This window comes from Abramis brama (assembly GCF_963993115.1).
Source record: "Abramis brama genome assembly, chromosome: 21".
NCBI lineage: Eukaryota > Metazoa > Chordata > Actinopteri > Cypriniformes > Leuciscidae > Abramis > Abramis brama.
In genome coordinates this window covers 13894253-13914864 of record NC_139983.1, presented here as the reverse complement: position 1 = coordinate 13914864, position 20612 = coordinate 13894253, and the positions used below count along the sequence as shown (strand labels likewise).

Genomic DNA, 20612 nt, shown 5'->3' with positions numbered 1-20612 from the left:
TTTAGGTGTCCTGCCTCTCCTTTTCTAAGTATTGACGTTATTATTTCAGTACCATCAATTTGCTTGGACGTTTGCGCATGTTGCTTTTAATGTCTACAGTAGTTAATTTGTAAGACTGGATTGAATTTGTAATCGGTAACGTAAAATGTAAAATAATTGCATTCTTTATTTTTTAAAAATTGATGGATGTACAATCAGTTAAGCTGTGGCTTGTGCATGCAATAGATTCTTGGACGTTTTGTAAGCATGGTATGGAAAAATAAGTATAATAATTAAAATAAAATAAAAATCTCTGCAAGGCAGCTCCCTCCTCCAAGCAAAGAAAAACAACTCTATAAAAAAACGATTATCAAATGTAGGGAGCGATCACGCTCGGGCCCCACCTTCCGGCCAATAGGGAGAAGCTGGAAACTGACGCGCTTAGTCGCCATCTTGGATCCCATTAGAAATAGTGGGTGTATTGAAAATACTGTTCGTTCGAGCCAAAATGACAGGCTTTTCAAATGACATTCACCGATGATCCATGATATATCCGCCTACTTCATTCTCATTGGTTTTCTCGTTGGTATTATGAGCCTTCTGATTGGTGTTCAACACACCGTTAAACCCTCCCCAAACATTTGATTGGACAACATTTGCGCATGTTGTTGTAGACAGTAATGTTTGAGGATGTACGCTTGCCTTGCAGTGGTTAAGTTTTGTAACAATGGCCCGGAATCATTAACCTAAAAGGATTTGCAAAAGGGTCATATCGTTTTTTTTTTAATAGGTTGACCTTAAAAGTGCAATATGCTAAGCTATGAATTATGCATTCAGTTGCACAGCACAGGCGAGTTGTTTTGATTGGATATGGATTATTTGAGTACCAGTTGTTATTGATGGGTTCTTCCCTAATATGAACTAATGTAAATATATGTAAGTTAGAGGTCCATAAAGTGGAAAAGGGCACCATGTGCATCTTCTATTTGGTTGCGTTTCTGTTTGGCCTGACAGCAGAACAATGTTCCTCCGAACTGATAGAAGATTCCAGCCAGAGCTTCATGGAGAGGATGCACACGGGGAAGACATCCTTTATATACTTTGGAAACCATGGTGAGACTTTGTTTAATGTTTTGAAAATGATTGAAGAACAGTTGTCATAGCACTTCAGCGTATTTCAATGGATTTGAGGTGTCAAAACAATGTTAAATTATTAATTATTATTATTTTTACTTGCAGTCAATCCAACCATCAAATTGTTCATGGAGCAGCTCGAGATGTCAGCAGATGCCCTAGAGGACTATGGGATATCTGTTGTAAAGGTAAGAAAAATCTCATTTGATCTCTCACCAGAGAGATGCATCGGAATGTAAGCACAAGGAGCTTTGGTTTGTAGTTATGTTAGTATAACTTGGTACATGAAATTGACTATGCTGCAATAAAGCGAAACAGCTTGAATATAACTGTTTTTACAGGTGAACTGTTCAAAAGATGCTATAGAAATTTACTGCACTGGAGAAAAGCTCATGACCAAGGCGCACTTGTTCAGGTACAGGTTTATATAATTTACCCTCATCTAATTATAGAAACATCTTTGTTTAAAAGTTTGGGGTAAGTAAAATTTAAGGATTTTTCAAAGAAAGCAAGGGTATATTCAATTGACAAGTGACAATAAAGACAATTATAATGTTAAAAACTATATATATTTAAAATAAATGCCGTTCTAATGAACTTAAAAAATTCCTGTATCACAGGAAGTCCTCAAAAATATTAAGGAGCACAACTGTTGTCAATATTGACAATAAGAATTGTTCCTTGAGCAGCAAATTAGCATATTAGAATGATTTCTGAAGGATCATGTGACACTGAAGACTGGAGTAATGATGCTGAAAATTCAGCTTTGATCACAGGAACAAATTGCATTTTAAAATATTATAATACAAAACTGTTATTTTAATTTGTTAATGTATGTTACGATATTACTGTTTTTACTGTATTTTTGATCAAATGTAGCCTTGGTGAGCATAAGAGACTTCTTTCAGAAAAAATCTTACTGACCCCAAACCTTTGAACGGCAGTGTATACACCCATATGATTTTCTTTTATCCATGGAACACAGAAGGATATGTTTGCCATACTGTGAAGGTGAATGACTTCAGCATCAAAAATGATAAGAAAGTGCTGTAAAAATGGTCAATATGACTTCAGTCATGCAGGTCTGGAATGACATGAATCCCATTTTTTTTGTCTTTTATCATTCCAGAGGCTCGGAGGTCCTTAGGAGTTTTGACATCGATACCGTATTTGACGTCAACGCGATTGTTTCTCATGTCCTTTTGTGAGTTCTTATTTAAAATGTACAATAGCAACAGCGTTTAAAGATTTCATATTTTGCCTGATGGAACTACAGTGACGACCTTTGAATGTGTCCTTTTATCCTCCATTCAGCTCGGTCCTCTTCAATGAAGTCCATTACGTACACACACCTGCTGAGCTGCTGCGCGTGGAGAGAGTGGCCAAACAAAACAGTGACATTGTGGTCGGCCACATACCGGTGCTTGGCCTTCCAGGTACGATCTCTATTCTCTGTATGTATTTTGCTGTTAGAGTCCGTTTTCTTGATTGGAATAACATCTCTTGTTTGTCCGAACAGAGCACCGAGCTTTGATGGAGGCAGCATTTGTGTATGGAACCAAGTACCAGTTTGTCCAGACAACTGGCTCTCTAGTCCTGAAACACATGGGGTGAGCTTAACATTACTCTAAAGATTGATATATTTTATTTATTTATTTATCTCAGACACGTGAATAATGGTCCATATTACAAAAAAATAAAAATAATAATCCTTTCAAGCCCTTCTTAATGTATTTCAAAAATGGCCACAAGGTGTTCCCAGTGTCGTTCTAAAGCTCTCATTAGATGTTTGCATATCCAACAACCACAATATAGTCAGCTAACATTTTATTAAAGTGCCCCAATTATGCTTTTTTGTATATTACCCGTCATGAAGTGTGTAATATAGCTGTATGTTAATGGAAAAGGTCTGCAAAGTTTCAAAGATCAAAGAGTTACTGTGTCCGGTAGACCAATCACAACAGACTGGGCCATCTGACCAATCAGAGCCGAGTAGCTCTCAGAGAGGAGCGATTTAGAGAGACTGAATCCTTAATCGAATTTTTTCGGAGACTGTGAGAAATGAAGAGATGCTGCAAAGTGTATTATGAGAAAATCAAAGGGTTTGTGACCTTGGATGCATGTAAACCTATTGTAGGAGACCGGAAAAAAAATAGGAACCTTTAAAATAGCATAATAGGGGCACTTTAATAATAGATATTGTTCAGTTTTGTCTTAAATTATAACAAATTCTTCTGCTTCTTTAGTATCCCTCAAATGTATCTTGTTCTGTACAGGGTCGCCGATTCCTCTTCCTCACAAGCACGACTGTGGTTTTTGCACTGTAAAGGTGTGTCCAGCCAGTCTGATCCATGCCCCAGCGTTCCCATGAGGAAACCACTCAAAACCATCAACATACACACCTTCCTCCAGCTGATGGAGGCACCTCTAGTGGTGAGTAAGCTTCTTCTACTTCCTGACATTTATTCCATTTATGATGAAAAGGAGTTTTTCTGATTCTCAAGTCTCTTGCATAAGTTCATTATCCATTCTGTTTTGATCCAATTCTGGACTTTTCTGGCAGACAGAGGCTGAGGTGGACCCCTCTGAGGTAGATGTGGTTCATATCCACCTCAGTGTGCCCGTGCTGTTTCTGTTCTCTCAGCCCCAAACCCAGCACCTGGACCGGGCCACCGCTCAAACTCTCGCCCTGCAGCTCCGCGGGGAGGTTGGCGTAGTGCTCATTTCCAGGTACTGATGATGACAATAAAAACAATAGCGCAATTCGTACAACTTCAATATTTATATAACAAGATTCTATGGGAAATAAGATTTTTGTAATAAAATATCCAAAAATCACTTGCACAGTGTGATTTCCTGCAGTTGTGTACTTACAATATCCCAAAAGTTCCCAAAGATTTTTAATTTCAGAGAAATTCCAATTTTAAACTAGATGTACCGCATGGCGGTACAAAATATGACCGCCGCTCAGGCCTGCACTGGCTTTCCACAAAAATAAATGACGTGGAGTAATTTGGCTGTATTGCGTGTTTATGTATATACCTAAAAAAAGTAGTAGTATGTGCATGTCTGTCTGTGTGTGTGTGTGTGTGTGTATGTGTGTGTGTTTGTGTATGTGTGTGTCTGTGCGTGTATGTATGCGTGCGTACATGTGTGTGCGCGTGTGTGTGTCTGTGCATGTGGATTTGTATGTGTGTGTATGGGTGTGTGTCTGTGCGTGTGGATGTCAGTGTGTGTGCATGCTTGCGTTTGTTTGTATTCCTGCATGTGTGTGTGTGACAGTAAGTATCATCCTAAACCAGCAACCCTTCGCTCAACACCACCATCTACAGGCCGATGAGTGTACAGTCACTAAATGTGCACATAAATGAATTTATTTTATACCCCCCCATGGATGAAATTCTACGAAACTTAGCATACCCCCAGAGGATGTCAAGTTAATCATACACATGAAATATGGTGCAGTTCTGAACATCTCAACTGAAGATAGGGGTGATTAAAGCAGAATAATATTGCATTTTCATTTTTTATGGGAGGGGCGCAAATCACAAATGAGTGATTATGGGCTAGGTTGATGTGGGCCCTTAAGACCAACATACCATAAAAATTTCTTCATCCTCGGTGCCACGGTTCAGGTAGTTATTTAGGAAAAACTGCATTTTTTGGGTTTGGGGGGGCCCAGCGCGGGGGGGGACCAAACTAAATTTTTCCGTAAAAGTCTAGTGGGGCTACATGCCCACCAAATTTCATGTTCCCCGGTGTTTCGGTGTCCCTGGTATCGTTGACGGAAAATTCAGTAGATTGACGAAAAAAAAAAAAAAAAAAACTTTGACAATCCCTATATGACCGCTTTCGCTAGCTACGCTAGCGGCGGTCATAATAATGGCTCGTCCCTGTCGCCCTGTCCCACTTGTCGCCTGTCAATGACGTAATATACCTGGTTTCCGCTTGTACTGCCATAGTAACCATGGCGACAGACGTGGACAACTGCATTAAGTCTACCGGCACCCTCACGCTGTTGTTGTTTCGTTCAAACATTATGGACCATGGCAGAAGGAGAACTAAAACGAGGATCAATATCAGCGTGGCGTTTTCGTAAGAGGTTTTTGTTATTGTAAGAGGTTAACGACCCCTAGCGGCGAAAAAAAATTACATATTGTAGCTTTAAAAATCATAAACTAACAATTTTTTTAGAGTGTTTTAATATTGTCTTGGTTAATGTTTATATATTTTTTTATTTTATATATTATTTTATATTTTAAAATGTTATTTATTCCTGTGATGGCAAAGCTGAAGCATTATTACTCCAGTCTTCAGTGTCACATGATCCTTCATAAATCATTCTAATATGCTGATTTCATAATAATAATAAGTGTTTCTTGAGCAGCAATGTTGTGCTGCTTAATATTTTTGATATCTTGTTTTATAGGTTCAAAACCATTCTACATTTTTTAAGGACTCTTTGCTGAATAGAAAGTTCAAAAGATCAGCATTTATTTGAAATGTAAATGTCTTTACTATCACTTGATTAATTTAATGCATATTTGCTGAATAAAAGCATTCATTTCTGTCCAGAAAAAAATCTTACTAATTATAAAATAATCGCTAAATAATTGATGTATTAGGGCATTGTACAATGTTTTAATATTTACTAATTTTTATGTTAACAATGCATCAGTGTTCACAAAAATAAGCATTATCCAAGATTAATAATAATAAAAGTATTATTTATTGTTAGACATGTTAACTATCACATTAACTACACTAATGTTGTATACACCTCACAAGGTTGGTTGGTTTAATCTCTCTGGATTTGAGGAATATGATATCATTGGTAATATTTCTTTTCCCATCAGCTAAAAACAAAAGTTGGAAGCATAGAAAGTTCTTAGATTTTGGTGAATATTACGAAAAACTTTTCTTGGCATAGGATGTACTAATGAATCATGCACAATAAGAGTAAAAGGAAATGGTTTTGGGTTTCCAGTTTTGCTATATCCATACAGCATCCAAATACACATCTCCAAATCGCCTTCCAAAGATCTTATTTTTTTGGTCAACACTGTATCTTTTCATTTTTCAGGGAAAGTCCAAACGTGAAAACTCCACTGAAATATAACGCTGCATACAGACTCCCACAAGAGGTCAGTTTAACCTTTGAATGTGGCTGTGATTATCTGAAAAATCTGTTTCTAACAAGAACTTTTGTCAACAGGATGTGAAATATTTGACCCTAAATAGTGCAGAGGAGGTTTTGAAACTCTTCAAAGAAGAAGTTTTGCAAGAACACAAGATTGAAGATGAAGAGGGAGATGAGGAACAGTGGTCAGATCTTGGTAGGATGCCACCTGTGTGATCATTGCTAACTAGTTCCAGGTCTTAGAATGGTTTTAAACTGGTTCTAAAGATCTTGTTGACTTCATCCAGATATCCTTGATGATGAGGTGTCAGAGGCTGTGTACAGAGACCGTGATCATATGCCGGATTTGGAGTCTGTTACTGAACTCACATCAGACACTTTTCAAACTACAGTCACGCAGAATGATATCACGGTGGTGCTGTTCTATTTTAAATGTAAGTTTTAATATTTGTCTAACTATATTTGCTGTATTAGAGGAATCTATGAACCTGATGTATCCACTTTTATCCTCTAGGGGACGCTGTCTGTATGGCTTTTATTCAGTCATATATAGAGGTGGCGGATGCACTTGAAGGTAAAAGCATTTTTAAATGAATCTTTAAAAAACAAAAACAAAGACATAACTCAATTTACAGCATTTCTACATTCTGCTACTCAATTGAACACAATGGCCAGAGTAGCAGAATGTAGAAATGCTGTAAATTGAGTTATGTCTTTGTTTTTGTTTTTTAAAGATTCATTTGATGGAATCCATTTTCAGCCAATGTTAAAGAAAAATCATTCTCTGATCTCCACATAATAAATAGTTTTGCTTTTACAGTGGTCTCAAAAATTATTTGCATTAGATAATAAAATAACAACTAAAGTGGAATCTGCAAACAAATAATGTTGAACTTTTTCCTCAGAACCAACATCCCTTTTCTGAGCATTTTTGTAACGATTTTTAACCGACTGGTCTGTGATTTTTAGTTGATCTATGCCGTTATTTCCTTTATCTTTTATTTCATCATCTTTCTTGAAATAGTTTAATACAACTAAATCAAATCCTGTCATAATTTACTCTCGTCATTTAATACCTGTATGACTTTCTCTCTTTTGTGGAATGAAAAAATAATACATTTTGTAGCATTTTGGGGTCCAAACAATATTAGAATCTCATTGATTCTAATTGTATCGTATTATTGTATAGACAAAAACAGACATTTTTCAAAATATCATCTGTGTTCCACATTAAGTCATACAGGTTTGGATCAACATACACATATATATGTACCCCATTTACACATATATATGGGGCAAATACTTTTTCACACCTGAAGATTGCATAATTAAAACGTCAAGGGATTTAAAGATGCACCATTTTTGTGTCCATTTTATCAAATGACACCACATGCTTAAAAAATGTCCACTAATGTTAGTTAGGGTGGCGAAGACTTTGTAATTAATATCAGCATTCACTAAATGCACTTTTCTTTATCATGTTCAGGTGTGAGTGGGGTGGAGTTGGCAGCTGTAGACTGTGGAGAATTGAGTGATATTTGCAGTGATCAGAACATCACTTCCTTCCCCACCGTTATGATCTACCGCCCCATGGCTGCTGCTCAGCCGTACAGAGGCATGCTGGGAACCAAGAGCCTACACACGTTCATACTACTGTGAGTTTCACGTCATCTTTCTCACACAAATTCCGATCCTCTGGGTCTGCGTCACTCAGGATTAACCTGAAAGCGTCTTTTTTTAATTAGTGGCCTGATGATTGTGCGCAAGAGTCGAGTGCTACAGTGTGCATTTGCAGTTTGCCTTCTATTATATGTTCTTATATGGTTTGAGCTGATAATGGCAATTGTGGTGTCTTATCTGTAGAGCACAATCAAAAATCAATTAATAGTTAGTCCCAAGACAACAGTGCAGTGATGGTAAATGCACTGCCTACATTCCCACCCGAAAAAACAATAGTCTTTAATAAAGACATCGCAATTGAACATTCCACACCTCAGTAATGTTTATTAATGAGTTAATTTTGTTCTTGCAGGAGTCTGGTCGTCAGTCCTTCCCATCTATCCTCCTCTGCTGAGGTGACGTCATTCTTAGAGGGAGATTTGTACAGTAAACATGTAGATTTGTCCGCTGTCAGAGTGCTGGGCCTGTTCAGTTCATTGCAAGATACTGGTAAGCTCCTTTTTCCCAGGACCAACATCCCTTTTCTGGGCATTTTTATAATGTTTTTTTAACCGACTGGACTGTGATTTTAGTTGATGTATCCAGTCATTACCTCTATCCTTTATTTCCTCATCTTTCCTTGTATAATTTGATGTAGCACAATGAAAGTGACTTTTTTTTTTTTTTTTTTTTTCAAAAATGAAATGAAAAAAGTTGTTTGTTGTCAGTAAGATTATTTTAGTAAAGGTAGTTTAGGCAATTTCAGAGAGGCTAGCAATAGCAAGCTAGCTTTGAAAGCATTAGATCCCACCCTCCCTACAGAGCGAACCAAATGCAATGATTGGACGAACATTTCTTGGTAACTTCCACAGAAGAGATATATCTTTTTTTATATATATATATATATATATATATATTTAGACCACTTCTATTATTGATCAGGATGTGAAGAGTGTTTCAAAAGTGTTTCATTACCTTACCTTTAAGCAAGGATGTTTTTGTATTTGCTGTGTAACAGAAGATATTTTGAAAAATGTCTCTCTCTTTTTTTCATTGTTTTTTTCATATGGAAGTCAATGCTTACCAAAACTGTTTTGTTACCAGCAATTTTCTAATTATATTCGTTTATGTTACGGTTTGGAATGACATGAGGGTGAGTAAATGATTTTTGGTGAACTATTCCATAGCGGACTGTTTAATTGTAATGGTCAGAGAGATGGTGGCAAATGGACATAATTGAAAACAAAATTACTACTGGTTTTTGCTTACTACTGTATATGACCAACCTCTTAAAATGTTACTCTACTTGTACGTTGCATTCTTCATTTTATATTATGGCAACCAAAATGTATTTTATTGGGTGTAGCATGTATTGCATAACTTGATATGCCCATGAATCTGTCAGTCAGGTGCTCTTTATGTTTTAGGTGTAACCTTATTTGAAGAAGCTGCAAGAATCCTCAGAGGGGAGACAATTCTTGGGCTATTTGCCAACAAAGAGGCGGAGCAATGGTACCTGACAGTTTAACCATAACTATTTTGATGATGTATTCAACTTTAGATTATATCTTGCATTTCAAGCTCCTTAACAAGATAAAACATGTGTGGACTTTTCAGTGAAGTGTAAGAAAGCGTTCTGGCTGACTGCTCTGTATTTGATCAGGGTAGAGGGACTGTCAGTGAACCTGCCTGCTTTACTGGTATCCCACGGCCCTGGAGTTCCTTATGAAGTCTATTCTATCCCATCATCCTCACCAACAGACCAGGTCTCACTCATAAAACGAGTGGAACTGGATCATTTTGTAAGTTGTTTTGGTAGCATAGTTGCAAGTTCACTCTAGTCTCTAAACACTATCCTTCACAGTTGCTCAATGGTACGTTATATTGAAATCACATGTGTTTTAGTGGAATTTAAGTCATTTGAATTGACTGTCTCTCCCCATTGACGTAGTTAAAAGTGCTTTTATACTAAACAATAACTATTAAATTGTTTTTATTTCAAATAAAGCTAAAAATAATCAATGAAGACTTGAATAAAAAAATAATAATAATTAAAATTTGAAATTTTGCCTTAACATTTTGGTTTGCCTTTTGGTAAACAACCAAAAACTCACTAACAAGATCAAAATATGTTTTGCATTAAAGCCAGAACTGACAGTGGATAATCTTCCCTGGTATTTGGAGCTTGAGAAACCTTTGCTACTGCTTTTTATCGGAAAGGAGGACAGCACAGAGAGTACGAAGTCTTTAGCAGAGATAAAGCGTCCACTGAGCTCTGGAAAGCTGGATTCCTTCCTGCCATGTTGGATCCATCTGTGAGGAACATGATCTGTTAGACTCATTAATCAAAATGCATTCACTTTAAGCAAACCCTTTGTTAGTTGTCATCAATGTGGTTTCATTGTTCTAGGGGTCGGACACCTGTTGGGAGGTCTGTCCTGGAGAAGTATCTTGGCTTTGTACCTCCACTTCCTGCTTTGGTGATTTCAAAGTTAAGAACTGGAGGAGAGGTGTTCCTTTTCCCCCCAGAGCGCCCCCTTATGGCTAAGAACATCCTGCAGTGGATTCATGATGTGGAAAACGGACAGGAACAACCAGCAGGCGAGTCCTTGTATCTTTTAATTAGAGATTTTTAATCCAAAAAAAACCTACAAAATATGATTGAGCAGTTCTAACACACAGTGGAAGGCTATTCCACATTTTTGGGGCAATAAATCTCATTTTTATCTTATTTAATGGCATCTGTATGTACGCTGTCTGTGACTTTGTCAGTAGCTCACTTTCATTCATGATAGAAAAACTACTCGTAATTGGCTTTGCCTTTTTGGCAAAATTGAGGAGATTTTGCACTAATTTCACAAGAATATTAGTGTGAAAACAGTGGAAACATGAAGGATATGAATGCCTTCACACCTCCTCTTTAGCTGCTGTTCACATTACTTCGTATTTGATGTCTTCAAACGTGTGTCCTTGTATAGTTATCGATGTCCGTTACATACCCACAGTTCCAGGAATCGGTCATTGCACGGCCCTGAAAAGGCTGGCACAAGGTAAAGATGTTTTATGAGATCACACCCTGTCCATTCAGGACTTCATCAACACTTTTCCCCGAATACAATCTCTATTGTTGTCTGTGGTAAAAAACAAACCCAATCACTCAGATCCAGCACTCAGCTCTGTTGATGCCCTTCCAAAATGCGCTCTCACTCGTGTGTCCCCAAAGACACGCCGCTCCATTCCTGCTGATGGCCTCAGAGCGGGTCTTGCTTTTGTCAGCGTCAAAACCTGGACTGGTTTTATACCCACATCTCAGCATCTCCCATCTGCTTCCTACGAAGCTGAGAGGAAACTGTATCCCTTAATTGTGTCTGATTGTTACAAGTTATTTCCCTGAAACCTTCTGCCGGACTCCTGGGGCCTGGGGACTTTTTTGGCAGCTTTTTGCACTTGGCTTCATCCGTCTGTCGGTTAAAATGTGTTTTATGAGGATGGATGAAGCACTTTATCCATCGGAAGATATTTATTAAATTTCATATTCCAGTCAGATGCAGAGCAAATACAATTGTCTACACATCATCTGAATTTTATCCTTGAAGCATTAGTGTAATTATAATGAAATGTCCTTTGTATTGCTGTTAAAAGAACCACCGTATACGCGCCTGTTTTGTGACTCTTGGTAGTTGGAAAAACAATAGTTGTTTCCTTTCTGCTTTATGACCCCATAGATTTTATTAGGCTCTTTGTATATTGTCTCACTGCCGTATGACTGTGATGTAAGTGTTGTAGCTTCTTATACTGCAAGTGTGACTGGGTGGTAGTGTAATCTTTCCCATTACACATTCATGGGTTTGTCCTTCTTTTTTCTCTGTGACCAGAGAAAGGATTCAGTCTGAGCACAAGCAAGATTCTTTTTTTAATTTCACATTTCACATAGAAACTTCCTCAATAAGTGTCATTGTCCTTCTGTATCATCAACACATTCGAGTTACACTAGTTTAGATGAGCCAAGACTCACCGCCTTTGCGCTCATGGGGTGCGAGAAGAGTTTGAATTCTGGTCTATAGATATGGCTTGTGTCCCTCTTCAGTCAATGACTAACAGTCTAACAGTCTATGACTGTTTTATAGTCCACATGTCGAATCATAAGTCGGATTCTAAGGATAAGTAATATGATGCCTTTTCTCAACAAACTGTGTTATTTGAGGTATGGGAAAAACCTCTAACTGTAAGTATGAGCAATTATAATAATGATGCTTGTCAACAAAAATGTGTTTGGATTCAATATCATTCTCCTTTTCCAAAATAATTCCAAGGACCCAGATGTCCGCTTTTCCTGTAATTTGAGCAACCAAAAAACATTTTGTTTGGTCAGTTACTATGCATATCGCGGCAGAGACAAAACATTTGCGCAGGCTGATTAATCCCACCGCACCACAGACATTAGTGATGGCTCATGAGCTCATGAGCAGAGGAGTCATCCTGATAGTCCGTCAGTCTCCTGATATGTAGAAGCATGGCAGTCCAGCATTTGACGGTAGAAACCACCACATCTGTTGATCCACGTCCACAGAGTGTGATTAGTGCTGATGTTCTGGCTCAAAAATCCTGCAGTTCTAGTTCTTATCCAAGTTAAATATACTCCACCGTTCTAAAGAAATCACATTTTCCTTGATCTTTTGACATATATGATGTAATTGTACTATAAAAATATCCTGTAAGTCAAAACCTCCTCATTAGTCCAAAAACAGCTTTTAAAGGGGTCATATAATGCCATTTTTGTACAAGCTAATATGATTCTTTAGGGTCTAAATTAAAAGTTTGTAATATACTTTAATTAAAAATTCTCATTAGTATTGTAAGAAAACACTCATTTTACCTGGTCAAAAACAGCTCTGTTTTCAGCACGCCGTTTAAGTGCATGTGTCTTTAAATGATAATGAGCTTTGCTCACCCTGCCCCTCTGTTCTGTGCGTACACCGTTTAACACAATAACCATAACGCGTTGTTCATTATAAACATGGGATTATGAATTATATTGAGAACGTCGTATATAGAAAACATGCTGTAATGTACCCTGAGTGTAAACAGCCGCGATTTGCAAAGATTAATATAAATATTAATATAAAGGTTAATAAAACGTTACACTCACTTCTTCTTCTGGAGGTGCAGCAGGAACACGAATAGTTGGTACCGATCCATTTTTCAGGAGCAGCTTCTTAGCAAAACCAGCTTTATAACATTACTGACCCTCGTTTGTAAAGCAGTCTGGTGTGTGAAATGATTCGCGCAAACATGAAAGCATTGACGTCGATCGTGGGGAATATTCCCTTCGAAAACAAACTCAGCCACTGCGTCTTCAGCGGTTTGGCTTTAGGAACATCAAAATGACTGCTGTGTTCCTTATTACACCCAAGAACAGAACACCACAATCGCTTAGACGCCATTCTGCTCATAGACAGTGCTCCAGCGTATCAACAATGAACGCGCCGGTCCGCGCGGACTATGATTGACAGCTCGCTCACGAGCGAGGGCGGGTCTGTGTTGAAACGCTGCTGTCAATCAACAATCGTGGGAGGGGCGTCACAAAATCGAACGGCTTGATTTGAGAGAGGGGAAAACATATAAGAAGATTAAAAAAAAAAACACTGGATGGATTTTTATCATTTTATGATGGTTGTGTACAGGCACTACCAACACACATTTCAGTACAATCAACTTGTAAAAGTGCATGTACCATTATATGACCCCTTTAATGAAACCAAGCTCAGAAAACGACTAATTTCGGATTGTGTCACATTATTACGTCATAGTGTGACAAAAGACTGTTACTGCAGAAGAAGATCAACACCTACTTCTACATTACAACATTGCTTCTTTAGTAGTAAATAGTGGTGTAAGAAAATATCCATACAGTGAATATCACAATATTATGTTTGGCGATACTGTATTGATTCTCAAAAACACTGTATCTTGAATGCGGCACGCCCATCAAAACAGTGTGTTTGAAAGGAGGGTCAAAAACAGGACAGAAAATAGCTTATTATTCTTTTTTTTTTTAATTGAAGTCTTTATTTATTTTTAACATTTTTTAACAAAATAAAACCAAAACACCCATAACAAAAAAAAAAAAAAAAAAAAAAACAGCTTCCAAACACATGATTAATTCACATTTACATTTACATTTTGGGCCTGTTATCAATAATCACTACAGACATACACACATGTAAAAATAAGAAGGTACAATAAAATCAAATTATAAAGTGCCTATACATGTAACACCACAAAAATAATAGACTTAACAAAAGAGAAGCGCACTAAACAATAAAAAATCCATCAATCTCAGTCAAAAACCCGTCCCCAAGATTTGTCAAAACCCTCCAAATCATCATTAATCCTGGCCAAGAATTTTTCATATGACACAATTTTCAGCATATTTTCCTTCCACCTGTTAAACTCTGGAGGAGATGGATCCTTCCACACACTGAGAATCACTCGAGCAGCTGTAATCACTCCCACCTTTATAACCACAAAATCATATTTCAAAACTCCCGGTAACACAGACTGATCCCCTAATAAGCACAATCTTGGTGACATGGGTATTGTCAATCCGATCCACCTTCCTATACTGTCCAGTACTCTTTGCCAAAAGGGGTAAACTGTCCCACATTCCCAAATAGCATGCAGAAATGTCCCTGGATCTGAGCTGCATTTCCAGCAATTATTAGGCATAATTCCCATTCTGTGAAGTTTAGAAGGAGTGAAGTACCATCTATGTATTAATTTGTACTGAGTAAATTTACCCCTGGCCTCTCTTATATATTTATTGGAATGTGACAGAACTTTGCACCAATCTTCTTTACTAATGACACAACTCAGATCTCTCTGCCAGATGGTCCTCAAATTTTCACATATCTCTTTTTTTAAATTGTTAAATAATTTGTAGAAAACAGCTGCTCTATGTGCTGTACCAGACAATTTTAAAAACTCCACCACTGCATTTGTGCTTTGAGTAAAGTTCCCTTTGGTAATACAATCCCTTATTTGTAAATATTTCCAAAAATTATTTTCCCTAGTCAGACCATATTTTTGGGTTATTTCAACAAAGGACATAAACACTCCCTCTGAATAAAGATCGCTTATCCTGTGTATAGAAAATAGCTTATTATTCTTAATGTTTTTTGATGTAGAAATCTTGATAACATTATAAGTGGAACTCACCCCATAGAACATTATTTTAAAAAATGCGTGTCAGTAAAGACATTTATAATTTTACAAAAGATTCCTATTTAAGATAAATTTTGTTCTTTTGTACTTTCCGTTCATCAAAGAATCCTGCAAATTAGACAACTCTTATTTTAAATTGTAATAATATTTCACAATATTACTGTATTTTTGATCAAATAAATGAAGCCTTGATGAGCTTAGAGTCTTCTTTCAAAAACATTTTAAAAACCTTACTAACCCCAAACATTTAAACACAGGTGTACACATTTATTTATTCAGCAGTTGTTTTTCAATCCAGAAACTGCTGGACTCTTCCAGTTATGCTTGTTCTAGGTGTCAGGGGTGCACAGGTTTTTAATCAGTGTGCTGCAAAAATGTTTTGCAAAGTAATATCCATGAGCCAGCAATTATTTCTTTTGGATGGAAGAGATACTAAGGTCTGCACATATTTTCCACGTCTTCAGTGTTGTCTATGCGCCCATTTCAGTGGAGACAGCAGAAGCAATGTTTGGTCTTCCAGTTTGCTGTGTGTCAGATTGTTTTATCATCTCCATGAAGCTGTAAAACTATTTTGAATTTGAATTATCTGTGAACGCATGACTTATTATAATTCAAGGAACCCTTTTCTGTAGAAATTAACAGTAACTTTCAAAAGTTTAGGGTCTATGAGATTTTTTTTTTAATATTATTTTTTTAAATATTCAACAAGGCTGCATTTATTTGATCGAAAATACAGTAAAAACTATAATATTGTGATATATTATAATTTCTAAGTGTTTTCTATTTTAATATATGTTAAGCTGAATTTTCACATGATCCTTCAGAAATCAATCTAATATGATGATTTGCTGCTCATGAAAAATTTCAAAAAACAACTGTGCTGCTTAATGTTTTTGTGGAAATACTGTTTATCAATTTAATCCATCATTGCTGAATGAAAGTTTTTTTTAATTTTTTATTTTACTGACTCCAAACACTTAAAACAGTACTACATTTTCAACCAATATAAAGTTTAGAGAAAATTTTGATCTAAACTTTTGGTCAATTTAATTGGCTCTTTTTGGATTGTGTAAATTCAGATGAGTTAATTTCACAAATACTAAGAATAAAATGCCTAACCCCCAGTGTTTAGTGATTTGCATTCATTTATAAATAGTTTTATTTCAGTCTGTTATAGCATGCAGGCAGCTATGTTTTCACAGTAGATCAGTTTACATTTACATAGTTTCCACACCAAGACATCTGGAAGCAGTTGTCACTCTCCATTAGTAAACTCCTCTACTTCAGATTTCCAGGTATCAAGCATCATTTACTCCCTAAGTGCTGTTTTGTTGTCACAAGTAGCATTTGCGCAGAGTAGCTTGTGTTAAGTTATGCTAGCTGTTCTTCATCAACATTAATGAGTTTGACAGACGTCACGAACAACAATCTCTGTTTTTTTCTCCGTTGTACTTTTAGGCTTGATCCCAGATGGGAAACGGGGCCCTCCTGTGCCGTTCTTTGACTTTTTGGCAATAATGGACCAAGAGGCACCAACTTACGCAGCCCAGAAGGGTCCTAAAATGAAGAATGGGGGCAGGGAAGGCAACAGACAGCAGAGGCCTAACCAAAAACAAACTCCACATCCATCACCAAACCCCCAAGCGCCCCGTCAGCACTCTGAACTATAAAGTCGAGTCCTCTCATGGCACAGAGGGTTATGTAAACATTTCACATGACTGCTTGACATCTGCCAGATTTCACGTTACATGTGCCGTTAATGTCTTCTGTGCTATTCGCAGAAATGTTTATCAGAATGTCGAGGTTGCACATTATCCAACTTCTTTTTTCAAAATCAAATGGACTTTTCCAGAAATTAAATCAAGCACTCACAAGATAGTTTACATTTTAGTGCTGTATCTTTATCTATACAGAATGAGGTATTTAAAGTCTACGACACTGTATTTATCAAAAGAATTTATGTAAACATTTTTGGGAAAATATATTATTCTTATTCTTACAGTATGTGCCTGTTTGATAATGCTTTTATACAAATACAGAGGTTCACATGTGGATGACATTTGCGATTTGTACACTGCACATTGTTTCAGTCACGGAAGAACAGCAACTGTTTTTTTTTCCTGTTCTTTTTCTTAACCATACCGTGCTTCTTCCATGATGGAAAGTCTAACGTCAAACCGGAAAGTGGGTGCGTCTTTGGTTGACTGCATTGTTAAAGTAAATTAGCATCACATTTAACAAGGGAAGAACTACTTTTTAATTCAAACCAAAGTTACCAAACAAGCCCTCCATCTCCAGTCCAGTATTTAAACCCTAATGCAGATGTTTTTCGGGAACATCTTAAATACCATTTTTTGGCAATGCAATGTGATCCAATGTGTGATTGCATGCACATGTGATGTTCATATATACTGTATACATAGCCATGTGAAGGTCGTTATACAGTGTAAGTCTGCATGGAAACTCTATAAGCACAGTCATTTAGACCTCTGTTTATCTGTACTACTTCTCATGACCTCTCTGACTTCTCTAGTGGACATTGTTTCAACAGTTAAGCAAAATTGCTTTATTAAAAGTAGAGTCTTAATTGTTTACCTTTGTTCCGAAACCTATAGATCCATCTTGCTGTCTAACAAATGATAGGCAAAAACAAATACATAGGCTACTATACACAAATATTGACTTATTGGATGAAATATATTTTAAAGGTAGGCCTACATAACAATATGTAACTTTTTTTTGTTCAAAATGTAAAAAATAAGTCAATGCATTATTAATCCTTCTTCCAAAATATGTTTTTTTTCTTACCCCGAGACACTATGGTTAAGCCTATTATAAGTGTTTATTTAGACCTGTCGGGATGGTTTTTGCGGGAAATTGCGAACATATGTCACTCGTGTGTGTCTCGTCATATCCGTTATTAGAGAAAAGTTGCTCCGCTCCAGCTACTTTGCCATGTGGGAGCTTTTTTTTAACAGTCTGTGTGGGAGTAGCATACGATTTGAAACCTAAAAGCAACGCGGAGATGGTGTTTTATCACTCAACAGGTGAGCAAGGTACTATTTTGAATAGATAAATTACCATGTAGCTCAGCTCTGTAATGTTTGTAAAGCATCTAGGCTATTCTATTGTGAAGGGTCATTTCATTATCGCTGTTGCGCTGTGCTGGAATGTATTTTCAAGGAAGTAATTATTGTGTCTATAAATGGGTTTAGCTACATTGACGTCTTCAGCTAGTCAGCTTGAGATCCTTTCCATCTAAACTGGTTATATCTCCTAAACCTAATAGTGAATGTTTTATGAGTAGTAGGATAATCTCTCACTCTTTTGCCAGAATATCAGTTATTTAAAAAAAATTGCAACATTTGACTATATAAGACTGGCAATTGTCATGATAACAACGTTTGTAACGTCATTATTTAAAAATATCAGTGTTTCAAATAAGTCAAAACAACAGCATAAAGTATTGCACTTACAGATACTCGGATGAAATCTGTTTTTTGGATTTCCATGTGTTCACAGGACATGTGCTGCGAACCATATTCATGACAGTCAAGTAGAACCGAAGCACAACCAAAACAATGTTATTGCGCAAAATGCATGTAGTTTGTTTTTTAACCGCTAGATGTCCAAACATTGTATGGTCTTCCCTGTAAATAACATTTTCCTTGAATTCATAAACCATCTTTATGGTTGCTTGAATTTTTGCTCTAAACTTGTCATTATGTGATTGTTTTCACAGGAAATCATGTCTTCATAAGCAGCGTTTTTGTATGAAATTAGTCTTTGTCTTTCAAGGTACCATAATGTCTTCTGTAATGATCTAGGACAAATTCACATGAGCATTAGAGGCCATGTGGATATTTAACATTGCATGTGGATCATTTAACGCTAAACTGTCTAAGCCACTCATATGTTTATCCGCAGTTTAATGAACTAACATCGATGCCCTCTGTTCTACCCCTATAGTGAGAGCGGTGACTGCAGACTTTAAATGGCAAAATCTTGGTGTTAAATATTACTATTTAAAGAAACCCTTCAAAATTGTGTAGGTTAAACCTATAATGAACCACTGCTGTTTGTGTATGCAATACCATTCAAAAGTCTGGGGTCAGTAAGTTTGAAAGAAGTCTCTTACACACTCACCAAGCCTGCATTTATTTGATCAGAAATATGGTAAAAACAGCAATATTGTGAAATATTATTACAATTTAAGATAATTATTTTATTTTATTTTAATAGTATTTATATAAAATTACAGTTTTCTATTTCAGTATAATTAATTTATTCTTGTGTTGTCAAACTCAAAGCTGAATATTCAGCATCATTACTCCAGGCTTCAGTGTCACATGGTCCTTCACAAATCATTCTAATATGCTGATTTTGTGCTCAAGAAACATTTCTGACCCTAAACTTTTGAACAGTAGTGTGCATTCTTGAAATCATTGGTTTTGGTTGTGCCCGTTTCTAGCAGTCCAATTATGATAAAATCTTAAAAGTTGATCTGTACTCATTATGACATCATGATAGCCATTAGTGGAATTGTCTTGCAGTGTCTGGAAAGAAATGACTGCAGACGTTAGCTGGCAGTGCAGTTACTAACGAAATGCACTAGGGACCAATCATATCATTTTATTGATTTTGTCTTGAAGCTCTTATTGTCCTATCGATCTTCAGACAAATTCTTGGGAACTTAGATGAAATCCACACTAAGCAACTTATTATTAGATTTCCAGATAGGGCCAGAAAGTCAGTCACATGGTCTTAGCGTAATTTTGATTTTAAAAATCAATGTGAAGCTTTTATGGAGTTCATGGAGGTTTGTGAGGTAAAGCTGGGTGTTGGTTAGGACATGGAGGGTTTATGTTTTATTCATTTACTCTGGTCTAGAAGAACGCGTGTACATTTTAAAGAGTCCGGAGGATGTGATGCATCTCTTATTTAACCCTCTGACCTCATGAGAGACAATGTGTACAAAAAGCATGTTTTTAAGATCAATAAATATTAAAGGGTTTACCGAATTTCCTGAAAATATAGAGTAGTGGCTCTGTAATGGTTCTTCTGTGGTCTGTACTGTAAATTATGAAACAGATGGTAAGTTTTGAGGAGTACATTGCTGATAGACGCATTTTTGGTTTGGAATTCTGACTTGAGATGCCTGGAGATATAGTATTGGTAAGATTTTATGCCTATAGTATTTGCATGTTTACATCTGGGGATTTTTGCTGAAATACAGATCTGTTGACACAAAGATTTGCTGTGCCTGAAATCCCAAAGGCCCCGATATACTTCAAGAGAAATCGAAGAACGAACTTGTGTGATGTCATTTCAAACAAAATCAGGCCAAAACAAAGTTGGAGTTTGTTTCAGGTGTTCAAAAAAACTTGTCAAATCAAACTTTCCAGAGTCATACGTCACAGCAGTCTCAGGACAGCAACGCCAGACCAGTAGTCTCAGACCGGAAGTTAGAGTGGAG

At 36.7% G+C, this 20612-nt stretch overlaps 1 protein-coding gene across 1 annotated transcript; it reads left to right on the top strand.

Moving 5' to 3' along the window:
* The first annotated feature begins 646 nt into the window (after window positions 1-646).
* Window positions 647-17188, top strand: txndc16 (thioredoxin domain containing 16). The gene is made up of 19 exons (XM_084096876.1): window positions 647-1092; window positions 1219-1301; window positions 1455-1528; window positions 2243-2317; window positions 2428-2549; window positions 2633-2723; window positions 3390-3546; window positions 3677-3843; window positions 6197-6257; window positions 6329-6449; window positions 6541-6687; window positions 6768-6827; window positions 7740-7908; window positions 8286-8422; window positions 9340-9424; window positions 9576-9714; window positions 10058-10227; window positions 10323-10513; window positions 16595-17188. Exons 1-19 carry the CDS (start codon window positions 951-953, stop codon window positions 16804-16806), a joined length of 2403 nt encoding a protein of 800 aa, XP_083953002.1. The 5' UTR covers window positions 647-950; the 3' UTR covers window positions 16807-17188.
* The last annotated feature ends 3424 nt before the right edge of the window (window positions 17189-20612 follow it).